The sequence below is a fragment of the Artibeus jamaicensis genome, unplaced genomic scaffold, assembly GCF_021234435.1.
Source record: "Artibeus jamaicensis isolate MK-2021 breed Jamaican fruit bat unplaced genomic scaffold, CSHL_Jam_final scaffold_474, whole genome shotgun sequence".
Taxonomy (NCBI): Eukaryota; Metazoa; Chordata; class Mammalia; order Chiroptera; family Phyllostomidae; genus Artibeus; species Artibeus jamaicensis.
The window spans coordinates 41,799,807-41,819,537 of NW_026522046.1; the positions used below are offsets into that span (position 1 = coordinate 41,799,807).

The 19,731-nt window shown below is 48.9% G+C and overlaps 1 protein-coding gene across 6 annotated transcripts in view; it reads right to left on the reverse strand.

Moving 5' to 3' along the window:
- Nucleotides 1-380: 380 nt before the first annotated feature.
- Nucleotides 381-19,731, reverse strand: part of PKNOX1 (PBX/knotted 1 homeobox 1) — a 56,492-nt gene continuing 37,141 nt past the window's right edge. For 2 of the 6 annotated variants that reach the window (XM_053657641.1, XM_053657643.1), the window contains exons 8-11: nucleotides 18,567-18,695; nucleotides 15,422-15,498; nucleotides 6,058-6,230; nucleotides 383-3,791 (exon numbers count right to left, since the gene is read on the reverse strand). In XM_053657641.1, coding sequence (XP_053513616.1) covers nucleotides 3,580-3,791; nucleotides 6,058-6,230; nucleotides 15,422-15,498; nucleotides 18,567-18,695 — 591 coding nt within the window. In that variant the 3' untranslated portion in view covers nucleotides 383-3,579. Of the gene's footprint in view, nucleotides 3,792-6,057; nucleotides 6,231-15,421; nucleotides 15,499-18,566; nucleotides 18,696-19,731 lie in introns of all 6 variants that reach the window. The other 4 variants (XM_053657642.1, XM_053657644.1, XM_037144575.2 and 1 more) reach the window with 4 other exon arrangements.

Genomic DNA, 19,731 nt, shown 5'->3' on the forward strand with positions numbered 1-19,731 from the left:
ACGTGGTGACGCCCAGCGGGAGCCCTCCCTGAAAAAGGGCACTCACAGCTGCAGGCCCTAGTCTGCAGCAAGACTCACACTTTCAGATGCACTTTTAAAAATGTGCAGTCTGCAGACTCACGGGAGCCTCGAAGCAGTTTTGGGGGTGCCAAAGCGCCCCTCTGTAGTGGCCCAGATGCCTGTCCGGAGGGTGCAGGGCTGCAGTTTCCAGTGGGACCCATGAAAGGCAGCACCTCGCTCATCGATTATTCTTCTCATTCCTAACAAAGTCGTAAGACTCACGATGCAATACAATAAAAAGCAAATAAAACTTTCTAATTTTTTCCTGGAAAACCAATGACTAACTGAAGCAATTGTAGATTCCTGAAAACGTAAATGGCTCCAGTGCAGGGTGACCCTAAGTTTTAAGTGTGCAGGGGTCACCACAAACCCCAACTGTCACCAGCAAACACGTCAACAGCCTGAACGCATTACTTAAAATGGGAAAGCGTGCGGTGACATGAGCTTTAGAAAATAAAACTTCCATAAGGCGTGTTTCTATTTTTAATTTTTTTTTGCTTTGATAAATCAATTGCTTCACAAAAATCCCTTTTAAAGACAACAATCCAAGAAAACATATTGTTACAGTATTCACGTTTTAAAGATTGTCAGTTCATAGACCAAACGTAACTGAAACGAAGGAAGGTTGCCGAGTCACTTCTGTCACTACTGCCAACACTGCGCCTGTCACACCCTCCGGGTGCATCTGCGTTTGTATGACAGAAAAACGTGCCCCGAACTTTCTCACAGAGGTCAGAGCCGAGTCACCCGACAGGTGCCGGAACTGATTCCTGAAACCCTCGGTGTGGGGTCTGAGCCACGTCACTGCGCGGCCTGTGAACAGGCAGGGCCCTGCCCACTGGCCTTTGCACACGGGATAAATGCTTAAACTTATTTCACCACCTGGAACCAAGAGACTGGAAGCTGGGTCAGTCCACAGCCTGCATTGTCAGCCACCTGCTCCACGGCTGAGCAGCAGGGACAACATGCTTGCCCGGGGTCTCAGATACATTCAAAAGCCCCCTGCCTCGGGGGAGTTTAATGAGGGCAAAGCGTCAGCCTCTTCGCAATGACAGTTCAGCAGAAGCAGCACTTTCACAGGTTCTTGTGACGCCCGAGGGCTGGACAACAGGCATGGACAAGGTGGACACTGACGGCCTGTGTGCTGGGCAGCAGTTTTCTGGACCGAAACAGCCACGGCAGGCGGTTACTAGGGGGAGAGGTCACAGAAACCTGGAGCGCCTGCTCTCTGCGTCTGCCCTGGAGCGCGTGCTCTCTGAGCGGCCTTCACCCTCGTCCCCTGAAGACAGTGACTGAGAACTCAGGGCCTAAGGGAACCAGCTGTGGCTGCAGAGGCTCGTGGGGTGTCACTGGGCCCAGAAGCTTGAGTCTGGGCCAGCGCGAACCCTGATGCAGCCGCCTCCGATCTGACGCGGTGTGCGCAGCCCCAGCCGACAATCTGCTGCCCCCATGGGCACGGTTTCTGGCGGGGGGAGAAGCAACGACCCAGAAGGAGCTCACATCCTCTGAATGTTTTCACACTAAACCAAAGAGCAGGGTGGCCCCGAGGGACAGAGGGAGGGCGGGGTGAGGAAGGAAGGAGAGGGCCGGCTTCCACAGACGATGGTTTCTGAGAAGGCCCCCAGAGTTAGAATTTAAGTAAAGCTAAAATGTAAAGTTGTGTAGACTTAAAATAGTAAAAACTGTTCATAAATAAGGAATGCAATCAACAGTTGCTTAAAAATGGTATTATCTCCCCAAAGAGTTGACAGTCAAGTTTTTCTTTTCAAAGCTCCTGAAATACTTTTTTAAAAGAAATTCCTATTATTTCTCTCAAAAGAAATTCCTATTATTTCTCTCTGCCTTCTAGGTCATCCAGGAAGTCGTTTCCTACGATTGACTTTAATTAATCCATTTTTAAGAAAAAGTCAGTCCCAGAAAAAATGTGCTCCAGCTCTGACTACCTCTCCAAGGGACCCTGTCCACAACCCGCTGCTGCAGCTGACTCCCAGGCACTGCGCCTTCCCAGCCACGGGACCCTCCTCCAGGAAGGCGCCGACTCCCGGCAAGCAACCCGGTTCGGGTTACGTGCAGACCTGCTCCTGAAAACAGGTGCCCTGTTTTCTCTCTGAGCAACAGCCCCGCTTGCAAGCGAACAAGTGAAAACCAACCAACCAAAGCAGACAAAACCCAGTCTATGATTTTGGTTCGTCTTGTCACCAGGAAATGGGAGTCCTAACATTATTTCAAATCTCATGTGCTGGAAAGGAGGGAAGGGCTCTGGACACTCCAGTCACGCGTACGAGGAGGACACATGGGGCCCCAGGACCTATGGTGCACGTGCAGCCAATGGCAGGAGAGCACAGCGCACGGTCAGCATGGCCCCACTCACCTGTCCCTTCACGGGTCTCTCTCCGTTAATCATGGAACAAAGGTGAATGTTTGCGACTTACCCCAGGTCTGAGCCAATGGGATGGAGGACGTTTTATATTAGTTTATAATAAACATTCTATGCATAACATATGGCTGACTAACAAACCCTAAAACAATACGCAGCTAATGTGGCGTGGTCACCACGCAGCCGCAGTCAACTTTAAGTCAGACGGAAATGCGTCTGGGGAGAGCTTTAACCCATCACTGTCTACCACTTCACGTAACTAAGTCCTAGTTAGCAGATGCCATTTCAGGGACATTTAGATTAAGTGAAAATGCAATCTGCACATTTATGTGTAAACTAAAATTTGAAGATACCAAAATTTCATTAAATAGTTGTTTCTTTCATAGTAATAAATGTAAATTACTACCCTAACTATCTTGGGGCAGGTTCATTAAATTTGGTCAATTCATCACTCCAAATTGAAATAGTAAGCATGTATGGTTTCTTCTCTAGAAATTTTACCCTCAATATAGTCATAATCCAATTCATAAGGAATTTATAAAAATAGCTTTTTTATCCAATAAGTCCAGCAAGGTAAAAATAGGAGTTTCTTTCTATATATAGCAAATGAAACAGGCTCCCGCGCTGTGGGAGAACGCAGAGGCCTCGGGGCACCCGCCACGGAGCCACGCCAGTCTGCCGTCGTGTCCCTTCGCCCTGTGCTGGTGGCTTTAAGGTGCAGAAGCTTCTTTCAAACCCGTGGGCCACACAAATAAGCCAGCCCACGAGACCTGCTCTAGCCACAGAACTCAGTTAAAACTGCATAATTTTTTACAAATCGGCAGCACCGATCCTTAACATAATCAGGGGCTCACAGGGTGTTTGTCATCCATCACATTTTTAGCGTTATACCTTTAAAGACATTCCTTGGAAACCCACACGCACGCGCACACACACACACTTGAAAGAAGTCGCTGCACCGGCACAGACGCTCTGGGAGCTCGCTAGGAAATACAAAAGTGCACTCTTCTATATCTACATATAAAACAGATCAGAAATAAAACTGTGTAAAATGTTTGCTGTGCAAACTATTAAAAATCCAGGCCCGCTGCCCTGGGTCCTGGCGCCCCCTGGGTCCGGGCTGCCTGGGTCCTGGCCACGGTCTACTGCAGAGAGTCACTGTTCTCCAGGACCAGCCCGCTGATGTGCGCGGGGGTGAGCGTGGCCCTGCCTGCTCCGGGGCTGTCCACGGACTCGTCTTCACTCTGCTCTGCCATCATGACCTGCTGCACGGCCAGGGTGGCGCCGTCCGAGGACAGGGACTGGAGGCTGTCCACGTTCATGCTCACAGGTGTGGTGATCGTCACGACAGCTCCTGTGGCAGAACGCAGCAGTCACTACTCATGTTAGTGCTCGGTGGAGGAAAGCCGGTCACCAGAAGCAGGTGGGTACTACCTGCTTCTCTGATCTCCTAGGGAGACCCCTGTGTGTTCCTGGGGGATCCAACAGGGATCTGAGACTGCTTCTGGAATGGGCCTCAGGCCTTGTGGAAGGTCTCAGGGTCGGGGCAGAAATAGTGCCACAAGGACAAACGAGACTGGGGAACAGGAGAAAGGCCCACTGAAACATAACTGGGAAAGCAAAGCAGGGGAATGAGGTCAAGCGAGGAGAACAGCTGGGAAGGGAAAAAAGAGGAAAAAGCTGGTATGCGCTGACCCCTGTCCTTGGGGACCACAGTGCATCTCATGTGCTCACCCTTTAAGTGTCTCCAGTGTATTAATAAGCAGCGAGAGCAAAAGGAGACATCACTGTGAATGTTAAATTTGGGAAGAGAGGTTTGTTCACTCTTGCCTGTGCACAGGACACTCTGTCTTGTGTGCACTGGGAACACGCACAGGACCCTGGAAATAAGGGTCGTCTCTGAAGAAGACTAGATTCCCGGAGGGAGGGGAGATTTCTATTCAATGGAAAATCGCATTTGAACTTTTCCCCTGACAGGAACTGCCTTTTCTGAAGGGGAGGACAGAGGCAGAGAGAAACAGTACCCTTCTAACTAATTACTGGATTAAAAGAGAAAATAACAACTTAAAATATAAATAATCTGAACACAAATTTAGGGTTGCTACACATCGACACACACATGATGAAGCCAAAGGTGAAAATGCAGATACCACGAGTCAAGAGGAGTTAATGGCAACAAAATAAGCCTGATGCAACGCCCACTGTGAGGGGCGGGGCCAAGCCTGGCACACAGGGCTGGGAAATGCCTTCGGCACTGGGCACAGGGCAGATGGCAGGCATGTGCAGGGAAACAAACCGAGCTGGAGCCAGGACCGCCTAAGAGTACAGAGCAGTATCCAGAGCTCAGGAGCCAGAGTGGACACACCCGCTACCTGGGACAGTGGGCAGAGCACTCAAGGCCTTTTATTAATGGGGGGGGTTGGTGATCAGCCTGGGACAGAGCCTGCTGGGAACAAGACTCAATCACTAGCTCTGGCTGGTGTGGCTCAGTGGATTGAGTGCCCACCTATGAACCAAAGGGTCGCCAGTTCAACTCCTAGTTATATGGGCCAGGTCCCCAGTAGGGGGCTTGTGAGAGGCAACCACACACTGATGTTTCTCTCCCTCTCTTTCTCCTTCTCTTCCTCTCTCCCTAAAAATAAATAAATAAAACCTTAAAAAAAAAAGACTCAATCACCAAGGCCAGACCCAGGGCTGGCAGAGACAGACTCAGCAGAGAACAGCGTGGAGTGCTAATGGTAACTGTGCTCCATGGGTTCGAAACTTCAGCAGCCCCAGGAGAGACGGGAAGACTCACAGGAAACTGCCGGGGGCGAAACCAGTGTCCAACACAAAGACCGCCCTGGGCAAAGAGCGACTGGGCGGGACGAGAGGAAGATCAAACAGGACAGAAGAGAGACCGGGGAAGCCGGCAGGTAGGAGAGAAATGATCCACCACGAGACAGAAAAACAATCCAAAACCTAAAACAGCCTCCGAGACACTGTGACTGTTAACTGCCTAACAGACAGGCAACAGGAGGCCCTGAAGGGCAGGGGGAGAATATTTATTTGAAGAAATAATGGCCCAAATGTTCTTGACTTATAACAGCTGCTCTGCTGAGGGAAGACAAAGAAAGAAGGAGAATGAAAAAAGTGGCAATGAGATGATAACACCATCATATACATTTAAAAACACCCGCACACACAGCAGAAGGACGTGTGAAACAGAGGACGTGGGTCAACACGTTGGAGAGGGGGCCAGGTCAAAGGGGGTAAGCAAAGCCAGATGAGGGTCCAGGGGCATAAGGGGTAAAGGGGGAGAAGGGGACAATGCCACACTCTGCCCCACATGCGAGGGAAAAGAAAGACGAACGGCCACAGTGCACTGCTGATGCTGGGTCTCGGTGCGGGTCACGTCTCACGTGTGTGTGTGTGTGTGTGTGTGTGTGTGTGTGTGTGTGTGTGTGTATGTGACCTCTCCATCCCTTAGTACACGGGAGGACGCGTCCTCACACTTCAGGCACAGAAACTGACAACTGCACACACCTTGGCTCATGTCCCCTAAACTCTCAGGAAGCAGCAGTGCTAAGGGCTCACCACCCGCCCTGCAGTGTCACCCACATGCACCCTGGGCCCCGTACCTTCCGACATGGCGAGCTCGCTGGGTGGCGGCTGGGCGACTCCTGACGCAATGGAGTCGGGCCAAAACCGCTGAACTGGTCTGTTCTGAGCAGTTTTCTTCTTTGTTTTGGGGGTTTCTGAACAACTAGAATCCAGCATTGGCTGCAGAATTCGTCTTCTAGCATTGATGAACCTGAGCATTGAGGTCAACAAAGGAAGAACTTTCATCAAAACGGCCTATTTATTTTTATTATTTTTAAAGATTTTATTTAATTTTTTTAGAGAGAGGGGAAGGGAAGGAGAAAGAGAGAGAAACATCAATGTGTGGTTGCCTCTCACCTGGCCCCCACTGGGGAGTTGGCTTACAACACAGGCATGTGCCCTGACTGGGAATCAAACTGGCGACCCCCTGGTTCGCAGCCTGCGCTCCACCCACTGAGCTACACCAGCCAGGGAAAAAACAGCCTTTTTAAAGACCCCCAGAAGAGCAACAAAGTCCTTCCAGTAAATGAGCTACTTTTAAAACAACATGAGCCCTGGCTGGTGTGGTTCAGTGAATTAAGTGCTGGGTCTGTGAACCAAATGGAGGCAGGTTCAATTCCCGGTCAGGGCACATGCCTGGGTTGCAGGCCGGGTCCCCAGTTGGGGGCACATGAAAGGCAACCACCCATTGATGTTTCTCTCCCTCTCTTTCTCTCTCCCTTCCCCATTCTCTGAAAATTAACAAATAAATAAATAAATAAATAAATAAATAAATAAATAAATAAATAAATAAATAAAATATTAAAAAAAATAAAAACAACACGAAAACAATCAGAATAACTCTTCTCTTTCACAACAGGCATTTAGGACAGTGACAAGCATATTATCTAAGTGTCAAAAAAAAAAACAGGGCATGAGGTTTTCAAAATAACTCATTGGAATCAAGACTAACTCCTCCATGTCACCCTTTTTTTAGTGTAACTGACTTAGCCTGCATTTGCAAATTGGATATTCATTGTGACCCCAATGACACTGCCCAGGCTATGAATGTGACATGACATTGTTTTCTCTAGGGGAGACGCAGGTCAAAGCAGCAAAGCTGTGTCCCCTAAAGCCTGAGGCCGTCTGTTGCTACCTGCCTGCCTTGCCCTGCGAGGTGCAGAGTGGGGATGAGCCTGAGCCTTCAGGGCTGACTCCAGCCTTGATCTCTGAGCTTTTCAAAAGGCATTTCCAAGTGATGAGCTGGTTCTCATTTTTTAATATCATATTTCACTGATCACACTATTACGGTTCTTTTGATTTTTCCTTCTTTGTCCCCTTCCACCCAGCACCACACCCCCACTTCCTCAGGCAATTCCCACACCGCGTTCATGTCCACGGGTCACACACATAGGTTCTTTGGCTACTCCATTTCCTATACTGTACTTTACATTCCCATGGCTATTCTGTAACTACCTGTTGGTGCTTCTCTATCCCCTCACATCTTTACCTACTCCCCCACACCCCTCCCATCTGGCAACCATCAAAATGCTCTCTGTGTCCACGATTTTGCCTCTGTTCTTCTTGTTTGCTTAGTTTTTTAGATTCAACTGTTGACAGATAGGTATTTTTGCCATTTTATTGTTCATACTTTTGATCTTCTTTTTCTTAAGCCCCTTTAACATTTCATATAATAAGGCCTTGGTAATGATGAACTCCTTTATCTTTACCTTCTCTAGGGAGCACTTTATCTGCCCTTCCATTCTAAATGACAGCTTTGCTGGGTAGAGTAATCTTGGCTGGAGGTTCCTATTTTTCATGACTTTGAATACTGCTTGCCAATCCCTTCTAGCCTGCAAAGTTCTTTTTGAGAAATCAGCTCACAGTCTTATGGGAACTCCCCTGTAGATAACTGCTTTTCACTTGTTGCTTTTAAGATTCTCTATTTTTAACCTTTGGCATTTTAATTATGTGTTTTGGAGGGGGCTTCTTTGCATCCATCTTGTTTGGGGACTCTCTGTGCTTCCTGGACTTGCATGTCTGTTTCCTTCACTAAATTAGGAAAGTTTCCTTTTATTATTTTTTCAAATAGATTTCCAATTTCTTGCTCTTTCTCTTCTCCTTCTGGCACCCCTATGATATGAATGTTGGAACGTTTGAAGATGTCCTAGAGGCTCCTTACACTATCCTCCATTTTTGGACTCTTCTTTCTTCTTGCTGTAATAATTAGATGTCTTTTTCTTCCTTATGTTCCAAAACATTGACTTGATTCCTGGCTTCATCCACTCTGCTGTTAATTCCCTATAAATTGTTCTTTATTTCTGTTAGTATCTCCTTCATTTCTACCTAGGTCTTTTTTATGCTACTGAAGTACCCACTGAGTTTCTTTTTTTTTTTAAATTTTATTTGATTTTACTGATTATGCCATTACAGTTTTGTCCTATTTCCCCCTTCATTCCCCTCCACCCTGCACACCCCCTACCCCCACCATTCCACCCCCTTTAGTTTATGACCACATGTCTCAAGTGCTTTAGATTCTACATTTCCCATACTATTCTTGCCCCATCCTATCTATTTCCTACCTACTGTCTATGCTACTTATTCTCTGTACCTTCTCCCCCTTCTCCTTCTCCCACTCCCGTTGCTAACCCCCCATGTGATCTCCATTACTGTGGTTCTACTCCTGATCTAGCTGTCCTCTTAGTTTGCTTTTGTTTTAGGTGTGGTACTTAATAACTGTGAGTTTGCTGTCCTTTCACTGTTCATCTTTTTTATTTTCTTTTTCTTAGGTAAGTCCCTTTAACATTTCATATAATAAGGGCTTGGTGATGATTAACTCCTTGAATTTGATCTTATCTTAGAAGCACTTTATCTGCCCTTCCATTCTAAATGAAAGCTTTGTTGGACAGAGTAATCTTGGTTGAAGGTCTTTGGATTTCATGACTTGGAATACTTCTTTCCAGCCCCTTCTTGCCTGTAAGGTCTCTTTTGAGAAATCCACTGACAGTCTGATAGGAACTCCTTTGTAGGTGACTGTCCCCTTATCTCTTGCTGCTTCTAGGATTCTCTCCTTCATTTTAATCTTGGCTAATGTAATTATGATGTGCCTTGGCGTGTTCCTTCTTGGGTCCAACTTCTTTGGGACTCTGAGCTTCCTGGATTTCCTGGAAGTCTATTTCCTTTGCCAGAGTGGGGAAGTTCTCCTTTATTATTTATTCAAATGAATTTCCCACTGGTGGCTGCTCCTTTCCCCCTTCTGGTACCCCAATAATTTGGATGTTGGAGCGTTTAAAGATATCCTGGAGGTTCCTAAGTCTCTCCTCATTTTTTTGAATTCTTGTTTCTTCATATTTTCCTGTTTGGTCATTTTTTTCCTTCCTTCTGGTTTACTCCCTTGATTTGAGTCCCAGTTTCCTTTCCATTACTATTGGTTTCCTGTGCATTTCCATTCATTTCAATTAGTTTAGCCTTCATATGTTCCTCTAATTTGTGACTAAAATCAACCAGTTCTGTGAGCATCCTGATCACCAGTGTTTTGAACTGTGCATCTGAAAGTTTTGCTATTTCTTTGTCGCTTAGAGTTATGGGCTCGGGGCTTTGAGATCTTCTTGAGCCATTTTGGTCTGTTCACGCCCGTTAAGTATGAGGAGCGGAGTGTTAGGTTTTCACCAGGGCGGGACTACCCAGGTTGCTGGGTTGTGACGCTGTGTGTGGGGGCGGGATCAGAGCAGGGAAATGGCGGCTCCCTGTACTGCTCCCTGCTGCTGGGGCCTGCTCAGTCCCATTTCACTGCTCACTCCTTCGCTGGTCTATCTGCGCATAAATGTGTGACCACAGTCAACCTGCCCCCCCCCCCACCGCGCCCTCACTGCGTCCACCTGTCGCTCACAGGATACGCCCATTACAATCCCACGCCTGGGACCCGCACACCTGAGTCCATCTGACTGAGTTTTCTTGTGCAACCCCGCTCCACCAGCTGCTGGCTTCGCCCCTCTTACCAGTCAGGCTGAAGAATTCATTGTTATCAGACTTCCAAAAAGCTCAATTTTCTGTGTTTTGGCTGTGTTTTCTGTTGCTAATATTTTGTTGTCTCTAAACTTGGCTCTGTGAGAAAGCACGGCATTTCCACCTATGCCTCCATCTTGGTGGAAGTCCCCACTGAGTTTCTTGAGAATCCTTATAAACAGTGTTTTGAACTCTGCATCTGATAGATTGCTTATGTCCATTTTCTGGAGTTGTGTTCTCTCCTTTCATTTGGGCCATATTTCTCTCTCTCCTCCTTTTTGCAGCCTCCCTGTGTTTGTTTCTGTGTGTTAGGTACAGCTGCCTTGACTCCATGTCTTGGTAGTGTGGCCTAATGCAGTAGGTGTCTGAAGGGCCCGGTGGTACAGCCTCCCTATCAACCAAGCTGGGCACTCAAGGTGCACCCTCCATGTGCGCTGAATACTCCTTCCCTGGTAGATGAGTCTTGATTGCCATCACCAAGTCAGTGGGAGGTATTTACCCCTTGACAGCTGGTAGGACTGGCTGTGACCCCTGGCTAGCAACCACCTTCCTCTGTGGCCTGTGGAGGTAGCTGCGTGGTGCTCCAACGTGGTCTGTAACTGTCCATTGGGTGCACAGGCTCTGGGGTCTCCTGGGTGGTGCAGGCCACGGTCAGCTTCCACCGAGTTCTGGGGCCCCTTGGCATAAGCTATAAAACGGTCTGCAGATGGCTGCTGCTGGTGCTCGGCCTAGGGCCACTCAGCGAGAGGTACGGGGGTTGGGCTCAGCTGTTGCTTGGGTGGATTGAGAAAGGTCTGAAGTCTGCGCCCAGCCCAGCCCTTCCTGTGGAAAGCCTCTGTTGCCAGGGTGGGAAGATTGTTTGGGTGGGCCTGTAAGTTGGATGGGGCAGACCCTTAGGTAATCACCAGGTGGGGCTTACCATGTGAGCCGGGTTGATGGAGACTCAGATATGGTGTCACTACACTGTGGCTCTGTATGAGGGAGGGCTCAGAAGAGGTATAATGGCCGCTGTCTGCAGGTCTGGGAGGAAGCTGTCCTCCAGCTCTCGCCCCGATGCCAGACACTTTGGTTCTTCCCTGTACACGCTGGTGCTGAAGCCCAGAGGGAGTGAGTCTGAGTAAATGAGTGTGTGGTGCGATGTCCTTTAAGAGGAGAGGCCTGAGAATCCTGCAGTTTCTTCCACTGACCCAACCCTCATTGGTTTTCGCAGCCAGAAGTTATGGGGACTTATCTTCCTGGCACCGGAACCCTGGGCTGACTGGTCTGGTGTGAGGGCAAGATCCCTCACTCCCTCTGAGATACCCCTTCCTCTTATACCCACCACACGTGGGTTTGGGACCAGCCCCTTCCTGGTCTCCTTGTCTCTGCCCCTCTGTCCCTCCTGCCTGTCTGGATGAACGTGGTTTATTTCTTTAGTTGTCGGACTTCCCTATAGCTCGATTTCCTGATGGTTCTGAGTGTTCTATGTTTTAGTTGTAATTTTGCTGTGGTTGTGCAAGGCAACAAGCTGTGTTTACCTACACCTCCATCTTGACCAAGAAGTCCTGAGGTTGCTTAATTTTATTTTTTTAAGATTTTATTTATTTACTTTTAGAGCAAGGGAAAGGGAGGGAGAGAAATATCAATGTGTGAGAGATACACAGATCGGCTGTTTCTTGCTCGCCCCCAACTAGGGACCTGGCCCATGACCCAGGCAAGTGCCCTGACTGGGAATCAAACTGGCAGCCTCTCAGTTCATAGGCTGGCATTCGATCCGCCCAGCCACAGGAGCCAAGGCTAATTTTAAAGCCCTGAGATCTGCCTTGGCCGAGTGGCTCAGTTGGCTGGAACGGCAGCCCACAAACTGAAAGACTGCGGGTCTGGTTCCCAGTCCGAACAAGTATGTAGGTTGTGGGTTCGACCCTTGGTCAGGGCGCGTGTGGAAGGCAACTGATCAACGTTTCTCTCTTACACCGATATTTCCCTCTCTAAAACCAAGGAGCATGTCCTCGAGTGAGGATTGGAAAAAACAAAATAAACCCGAAGCCTCAGGAACATGTCAACCTGCATTTGGACACATCTGATCATGCAAATGATAGACTGACTCCACAGAGCTTTGCTCGGCGCCATTTCCGGTCCCCGCAGCACAAGCGTGGCCTGGATGAGACCACCTCACGGCAGCCCTGCTGTCCCCGACGCCGGCGGCGCCTTGGAGGGAAGCCCGCTGCTACTTTCCAGGACCTGCTTCTTTAGCCAATCATGGGCATGTTTAATCTCAGTCCATGATGTAATTTTTGTAAATATAAAAGAAGTAAAGAAAAAGTCACAAAAAGTACCTATAACTATTAAAAGATTTAAAAACACTTTTAATGTATAAAAGTCATGTCATTACACTGTTAGTATTTTTAAAAATTAAAAGTTGGTGTTAAACCTTTTAGATAAGACAATTCTCTGAACACCACAGAGTAGCCAGTTGGGGAACACGAGGACATCAGTAAACAAGGGAAAGTAAGGAGAGGACTGAACAGTAACCAGGCATCAGAAATTCAGAGAAGGAATTCTGTGTCTGCCGTTCATCTTAGCCAATCACTGTCATGACTAAATCAAAACAGGAAGTTTTGACACAGGCTGTATGAAAACAACCGAGTACTTACAAGACATTACAAACATCAAGCAACAATACACTTGAAACCTTTAGATTTCCGTCAGTACTCTAAGATATTCAATAAGAAACAGTCCATATGCTATAGTTATTTATGCTACTCCCCTAAAAATATAATGGCTCAAATGCCAAATAGAAATATTTAATGCAATGCAGAAACATACCTTCTTCATATTTAACTGCAAAAATTAGAAGATTTTATCATTATATTGGAACTTAATTGACCTTCAAGTTTAAGTTTTACAGTTAAAATGAGAATACAACCAACTTCCAGCCAAGATGGAGGCATAGGTGGAAACACTGTGCCTCCTCACACAACCAAGTTTAAAGACAACAAAGTTTTAGTAACAAAAACGCAGCCAAAACACAGAAAATTGAACTATATGGAAGTCTGACAACAATGAACCGTTCAGCCAGAACGGGAAGAGGGGCAGAGCCAGCAGTAGAGCGGGTTGGGCAGGAAAAATCCACCAGACCGACCCAGGTACGCAGACAGCTGTGGGCAGATCCCGAGTGGGGTAGCTATGGGTGGACCCAGTGGGGGCACAAGGCGGCAGACTGACTGTGGTCACACATTCTCGCACAGATAAACCAGCAAAGGAGGTAGCAGTGAGACAGACCGCGCAGGCCCCAGCGGTGGGAAGCAGCAGAGGGGACCCCCACTGACCCTCTCTGACCCCGTCCCCATATACAGCGTCACAACCCAGCGACTGAGTTGCCCCGCCCTGGTAAACACCTAGGACTCTGCCCCTCATATGTGTAACAGGAACAAACAGACCAAAACATTATGGCTCAAGAAGAACTCAAAGCCCCAGAGCCAATAACTCTAAGTGACCAAGAAACAGCCAACCTATCAGATGCACAGTTCAAAACACTGGTGATCAGGATGCTCACAGAACTGGTTGATTTTAGTCACAAATTAGAGGAACATATGAAGGCTAAACTAATTGAAATGAACGGAAATGCACAGGAAACCAATAGTGATGGAAAGGAAACTGGGACTCAAATCAAAGGACTGGACCAGAAAGAGGAAAAAAATGACCAACCAGAAAAGTATGAAGAAACAAGAATTCAAAAAAATGAGGAGAGGCTTAGGAACCTCCAGTACATCTTTAAACGTTCCAACATCTGAATTATAGGGGTACCAGAAGGGGGAAGAGGAAGAGCAACAAGTGGAAAACTTATTTGAACAAATAATAAAGGAGAACTTCCCCACTCTGGCAAAGGAAATAGACTTCCAGGAAATCCAGGAAGCTCAGAGTCCCAAAGAAGTTGGACCCAAGGAGGAACACGCCAAGGCACATCATAATTACATTAGCCAAGATTAAAATGAAGGAGAGAATCCTAGAAGCAGCAAGAGATTAAGGAGACAGTCACCTACAAAGGAGTTCCTATCAGACTGTCAGTGGATTTCTCAAAAGAGACCTTACAGGCAAGAAGGGGCTGGAAAGAAGTATTCCAAGTCATGAAATCCAAAGACCTACATCCAAGATTGCTCTATCCAACAAAGCTTTCATTTAGAATGGAAGGGCAGATAAAGTGCTTCTTAGATAAGATCAAATTCAAGGAGTTAATCATCACCAAGCCCTTATTATATGAAATGTTAAAGGGACTTATCTAAGAAAAAGAAAATAAAAAAGATGAACAGTGAAAGGACAGCAAACTCACAGTTATTAAGTACCACACCTAAAACAAAAGCAAACTAAGAGGACAGCTAGATCAGGAGTAGAACCACAGTAATGGAGATCACATGGGGGATTGGCAACAGGGGAGTGGGAGGAGAAGGGGGAGAAGGTACAGTGAATAAGTAGCATAGATGGTAGGTAGAAAATAGGAGGAAGGGCAAGAATAGTGTAGGAAATATAGAATCTAAAGAACTTGTGACACATGGACATAAACTAAAGGGGGTGGAATGGCGGAGGAGGGGGTGTGCAGGGTGGAGGGGAATGAAGGGGGAAATAGGACAACTGTAATGGCATAATCAGTAAAATATATTTTAAAAAAGAATATAACCATGTGTACAAGTGTTAGAATTTGTGCTTTTTTTCTTTTCCGCCTGTCAACTTCATAAGCTGAAATCACTTTCCATGTCTGAATAATAAGTAAATAAACCTGAGACGAAGGGCTGACAAAACCTGAGAGCACCCAGACCTTGGTGCCACTTAGTAACATGGACAGCTCTCACTGAAGGAAGAACACAAGGACAGGGTGCAGGTGTCCCCAGCCACATGTGACCCAGGACCAGAGTAGGATGGCTCATTAACAAAGTAATTGTCATCCTGGGCATCTCTCCCTTGACACCCCCAGGACCCACTGTGGGGCAGGACCGCCACACAGATGGTGGGGCAGCTGCCTCCCCCAGTCACAGCCAACAAAGAGACAGGAGGGTTGGAAAGGTAGAAGAGCTGCAGAGGGGCTCCCTGAGGTCAGATGTCTCATCCTGGCTGTCCACTGCCCGGAAGCTTGGTGATGAAAACACTGCATCTCTGAATGAATGGGGGGACTTGTTGACAGTAACACAATAGAGACACATTTCTAGTCGGGCAGGTAGGATGTAAGCAAAAAGCTCACAGTGAGGTGTTGATCATGAAAAATGTAAGTCAAGGTATATGCTGATTCATTCTTAAGTGTCTGCCACGGATCCCAGCGCTCAGGTAACAGAGTACTGCTCGTGAAAAGAAAGCTGCTTTCCAACCAAATGCTACTGGTCATAAGCACCAGTGTTTCTGAGCGCTCTATGGCACTGACGGGCGCAGGTCGGGGGCAGTGGGTCTTACCAGTTGTTGACTTGGAGCAATGTCAGATTTGTCTGAGCAGCGATCTGTTTTTTCTCGTCTTCTGTTGGGTAGGGATGCTAAAGCAAAAAGAGGGGTTACCGTGAACTTCAGTTTTTAAAGGGGAACTCAGGATTTTCTAGGTAAAGTAGCAGCATACAAATAACCATTTTTAAATAACTGACAAGTATCAGTCAATACTGCTTTCAGTGAAAACCTAACTTTACTCTCACAGTTTTTTCAGTAGCATCCAAACAGAACAAAGTATTTCTCCTGGCTGTCCAGGAGCACCCTGGTACGGCAACAGCTGGTTACAGCCTAAGGCCCCAAGATAGCTATGCTGACACCGCCAAGTCCTGCCTGTCACCCCAGGTGCTGTCCTAAGACCGTGATACATCTACTGCTTTTGCATCCACTTGACTGAGGAATAACTTACGAACCATAAACAGCACCCATTTAAAGTGGGTAAAGGTGGGTTTGGCCTCATGAAACATTGGGCACAGCGGGCACAGCATGCCTCCATCACCTCTGCACATCCTGAAGCAGTTCACTGGTTCCTCACCAGCACCCCTGAGCCACGCACCCCTAACTTCACAGAGGAGGAAGCCGAGGTGCAGGCAGTTTACAAACTCCCCCCATGCTCCAGCTGGCTCCACAGGGCAGCGGGAAAGGGGCCAGGTGGGCTACTCCACGCGGTCACTTCCGGTCGCAGGTCTCTACATGGGGACCTGGAGGAGAGACCGCCATGGGTTGCACTGCCATGCTCCACGGTTTTTCAGGAACAACCTCTGCTGGGCTCACATGTGCTGCTGATAAAGAACCCAAACGGGGTGGGGGCATCTGTTAGTGTCCTTTCTTTTATGTATTATTAAAACATTTCACTTAAAAAAAAAGAATTAAAACAGACATAACTCTGAAAATTCACAGAAGCACCAAAGAGAAATCATTTCCATTTATGGCAATGAACAACTTCGCCAAGACTGAGCACTGTCCACGTGCAAGAGCCAGTAAGACGTTCACCGTAACACCTATGTGCACGGAACCTACTTCACACCAACCGGGGCCCCAGAAAGTGGATGGTACCAAAGAAGCAGGAGGTGGGTGTTAGCTTTTACTTTCAGTGAGCACCCAGGATGTTGGAAAAGTCACTGTGCCTGAGGGTGACGATGGAACAGCATCAGGAGGACCTCAGCAGCAGACTCTCTGCTCCCTCAACCTGACCGGTAGTGACTCAGTTTGACTCTAGGGACAAGTGTATGGCTTCTCAGGAGAAAAAAGTGGCATTTTAATCGAACTGATGAGGAGGGTTATTGTTTTAGAAATTATTAAAACGTTAAAGGAAACTGAGCCAGAAAACCAATCCCACCACTTCCTTGTGTACCTTCTAACGTTACATCGCGCCTACATTTACTGGTTGCCAGACTCACAACATACTTACAAACATCTTCTCTTTCACTTACCACCATCCGCCTGAAGCCTCCTAGTGCCTGTTTATCATGCTAACTGGCTGGATAATACTCTGTCAGGTGGGTGGGTTCTAATTCACGTCCCATGTCCCATTAGGATAATGAACATCATTGTACCACTTACTCCATAAAACCTTTCATTTTCTTGAGAATCTTTGTAGGACAAATTTCTAGACAGGGTCACACTGTCCCTTCTCCTGACACCCACTGCCATGTCCTGCCGGTGGGAATGGTCTGACAGAGAACAGACACCAGAGAGGAGGGCAGCTGGGGCTTAGCGCTTAGGGGGGAGCTCGGAGCCCCCAGAGTCTTCACCTCAGGAAGGGAGGGTCCCCTTCTCCCCCAGGACTGCTCAGTGACATCACAGCCATCAGGCCCGTGCCTTGCAGGGAAGGAGCCCAATGCCAGTTAGAGGATAGTGGGGCATGACGGGACAAGGGACAAACCCAGAGGGAGACGAGGTGACTAAGACCAGGTGCAGGCCTTGGGGCTCACAGTCGGGGCCCCACACAGTGGAGAGAGGTGGGTGGGTGACAGGGTGAGGGCAGAGGACGGGCACAGGTAGACATGGGTCTGATGACACCTCCGCTGACACCAACGGCACCAGGGCGGAGATAAAAGAGATGCGGGTGAGGAAGCGGCCAGCAGCTGAAGACGCGAGCAGGCTATGACAGCGGCCAAGTGAAGCGCCGGGTCTGGTGCCAGCCCGGCTCTCAGGGACAGCCAGGGGCCATCACTGCTGAAGGAACAGATGCCACTGCACTTGGAGAAAAGTGAGACGCGGGTGGAAGTGCCTGGCTGAGAGCTGGTTCGCGAGGCTGCAAGGCAGCCTCCTGTCGGATTTCTCCCCTGCTGCCCCTGTCCCTCCTGTGCCCCCACAAGCCCCCGCCCCAAGCACAGCGGTAACTCAGCAGGGAGCATCCGCCTTCCTGCCTCTGTTCCCATCCACTCCCCTGACAGCCGTCCCGGTTGGTCCTGACCCTGGCCGCTACCCTGGGAGTCTGACCCCGAAAGCTGCTCTGGTCACAGGCCTGCCCGGGGGTCAGGGGTTCGAGGACTGAGGGGCTCAGCCTGGTAAAGAGTGACTGTCCCATTAAATCATGGACAAGTGTGTGCTTCCCAAGGCAACTCCGCAGAGAAGACGTGGCCACCTCCCTGGGAGTGGGGAACCAGATGCTCAGACAGATGTGGAGTGAGTGGTGCCCCCTCCCGGCCCGACTGCCGCTCACGTTCCACAGCCTCTGTCCAGGCGCCCCACTCCCTCGAGCGCTGTCTGGGGGTCTTTCAGCACATTTTCCTCAAAACTCCAATACAGGCGCCATTGCTGTGTTCCAGGTTCCGTCCACACGCACCTTCTGTCTGTCCGCTGCTCTGGTTGACCCGCCCCGCCCCACTCGCCCTCCACGAGCAGCTTCCCCCACAAGCACGGGTAAGACTGGTATGAGCTGAACTGACTGCCTCTTCACCAGGGGTCCCCTCGTTTCATTTAAGTGCCTTGAAGTGATGTCCTCCATTTTCTGGTAACCCTCCCTTCTGCCCCACACTCAACCCACATGGACAGTTAACAAAACACAGGCAGTGCAAGCCAGGCCTACTAGCATACACAAGCCACTTTTTTCTAGAAGAGCCAGAAAGCAAGCCTGGCGGAGGGTGCCGCCGACCCGAGGCCGCCGCACTCTCACCCCTATGTGCTGGAAGAGCCAGGACCGCATCACGCTGGTGGCGTGCTTCGGCAGGACGCCCCTCTTGTTCTTGGAGGAGCCGTCGTCTTGATGCAAGATGCTCATGTCTTGGTTTAACTGCAGCTGAAGCTTTTAAACAATGGAAAGCTGATGTTAGAAAGCACAGAAAATTACAACACGTCCAAGTGGTTCACGACTTCTAGTGAAGAAAAGAACCGCGGATCTTGGCAAGAAACACCTCGTTGACAGCAGATATGCATACGTCGACCCTGGGCTTTGGCTCCCTCTACCTTGTAACCACCTTCACCACAGGGTCTCGGCTGGGCAGAGGCCTGGTCCGGTGAGGCAGATGGGGCGGATGCTAAGAAGGCCCCTGAGTCGTTCACCTGCAGACAGGTGAGTGTCTCTCATTTACCATCTTGCTTTCTCTAGGAATGGACGTGATAACATCCGAGTTTCCAGCCTCAAAGACATTTCAAGCAGCCACCAGAGAACGGAGAGGGGAGCTGAAAAAAACCCCAGCTAGAGAAGGCCACGCCAGCTGAACAGCAGGGAAGGAACAGCAGCAACAGAGTGAAGGCTGAGGAGCCGGCCTCTGCAGAGGCCTCGGCAGCCACTGGGAACCACACTTCCCTCACCCGAGAAAACCAAGGAACGCTTTCCATAGTTCCATTTTGACAGGAGGGGACATGCACAACACGCCCTACGTAAGTGTTTCATGCAAACCTAGAAAAGACGGTGTTACAGGCCCCACCAGACCACGGCACACTGCCCAGACGCAGCCTGTCGCTCCTGGTGCGCCTACAGAGATGGTGTCACCATGGTAACCATGGATGGACACTACCCTGCCACGGTGGAAGTGCGCCTCACCTGGAGCTGCACGTGCACACAGACAGCCTACCAAGTACGGGACCAAAATCAATTCTCGACACTATGTACTTCTCAGGCCAAGAAAGCAGCAAATGGGGGCTCCAACAGATGGCTGTCCTCAGGGGGATGTCAAAGGGAAGTCCAAGGATATCCCTATGCGAGGCCTGGGCAGAGAGCAGCCTGCACATGGGAGACCAAGAGGGCCAAGAGCTCTGGGACGAGACTGGCCCTGACATGTGACGCAGGCTGGTGCATGGGGCATCACCAAGAATACTGGACTGGAGGGTTTGGCCAT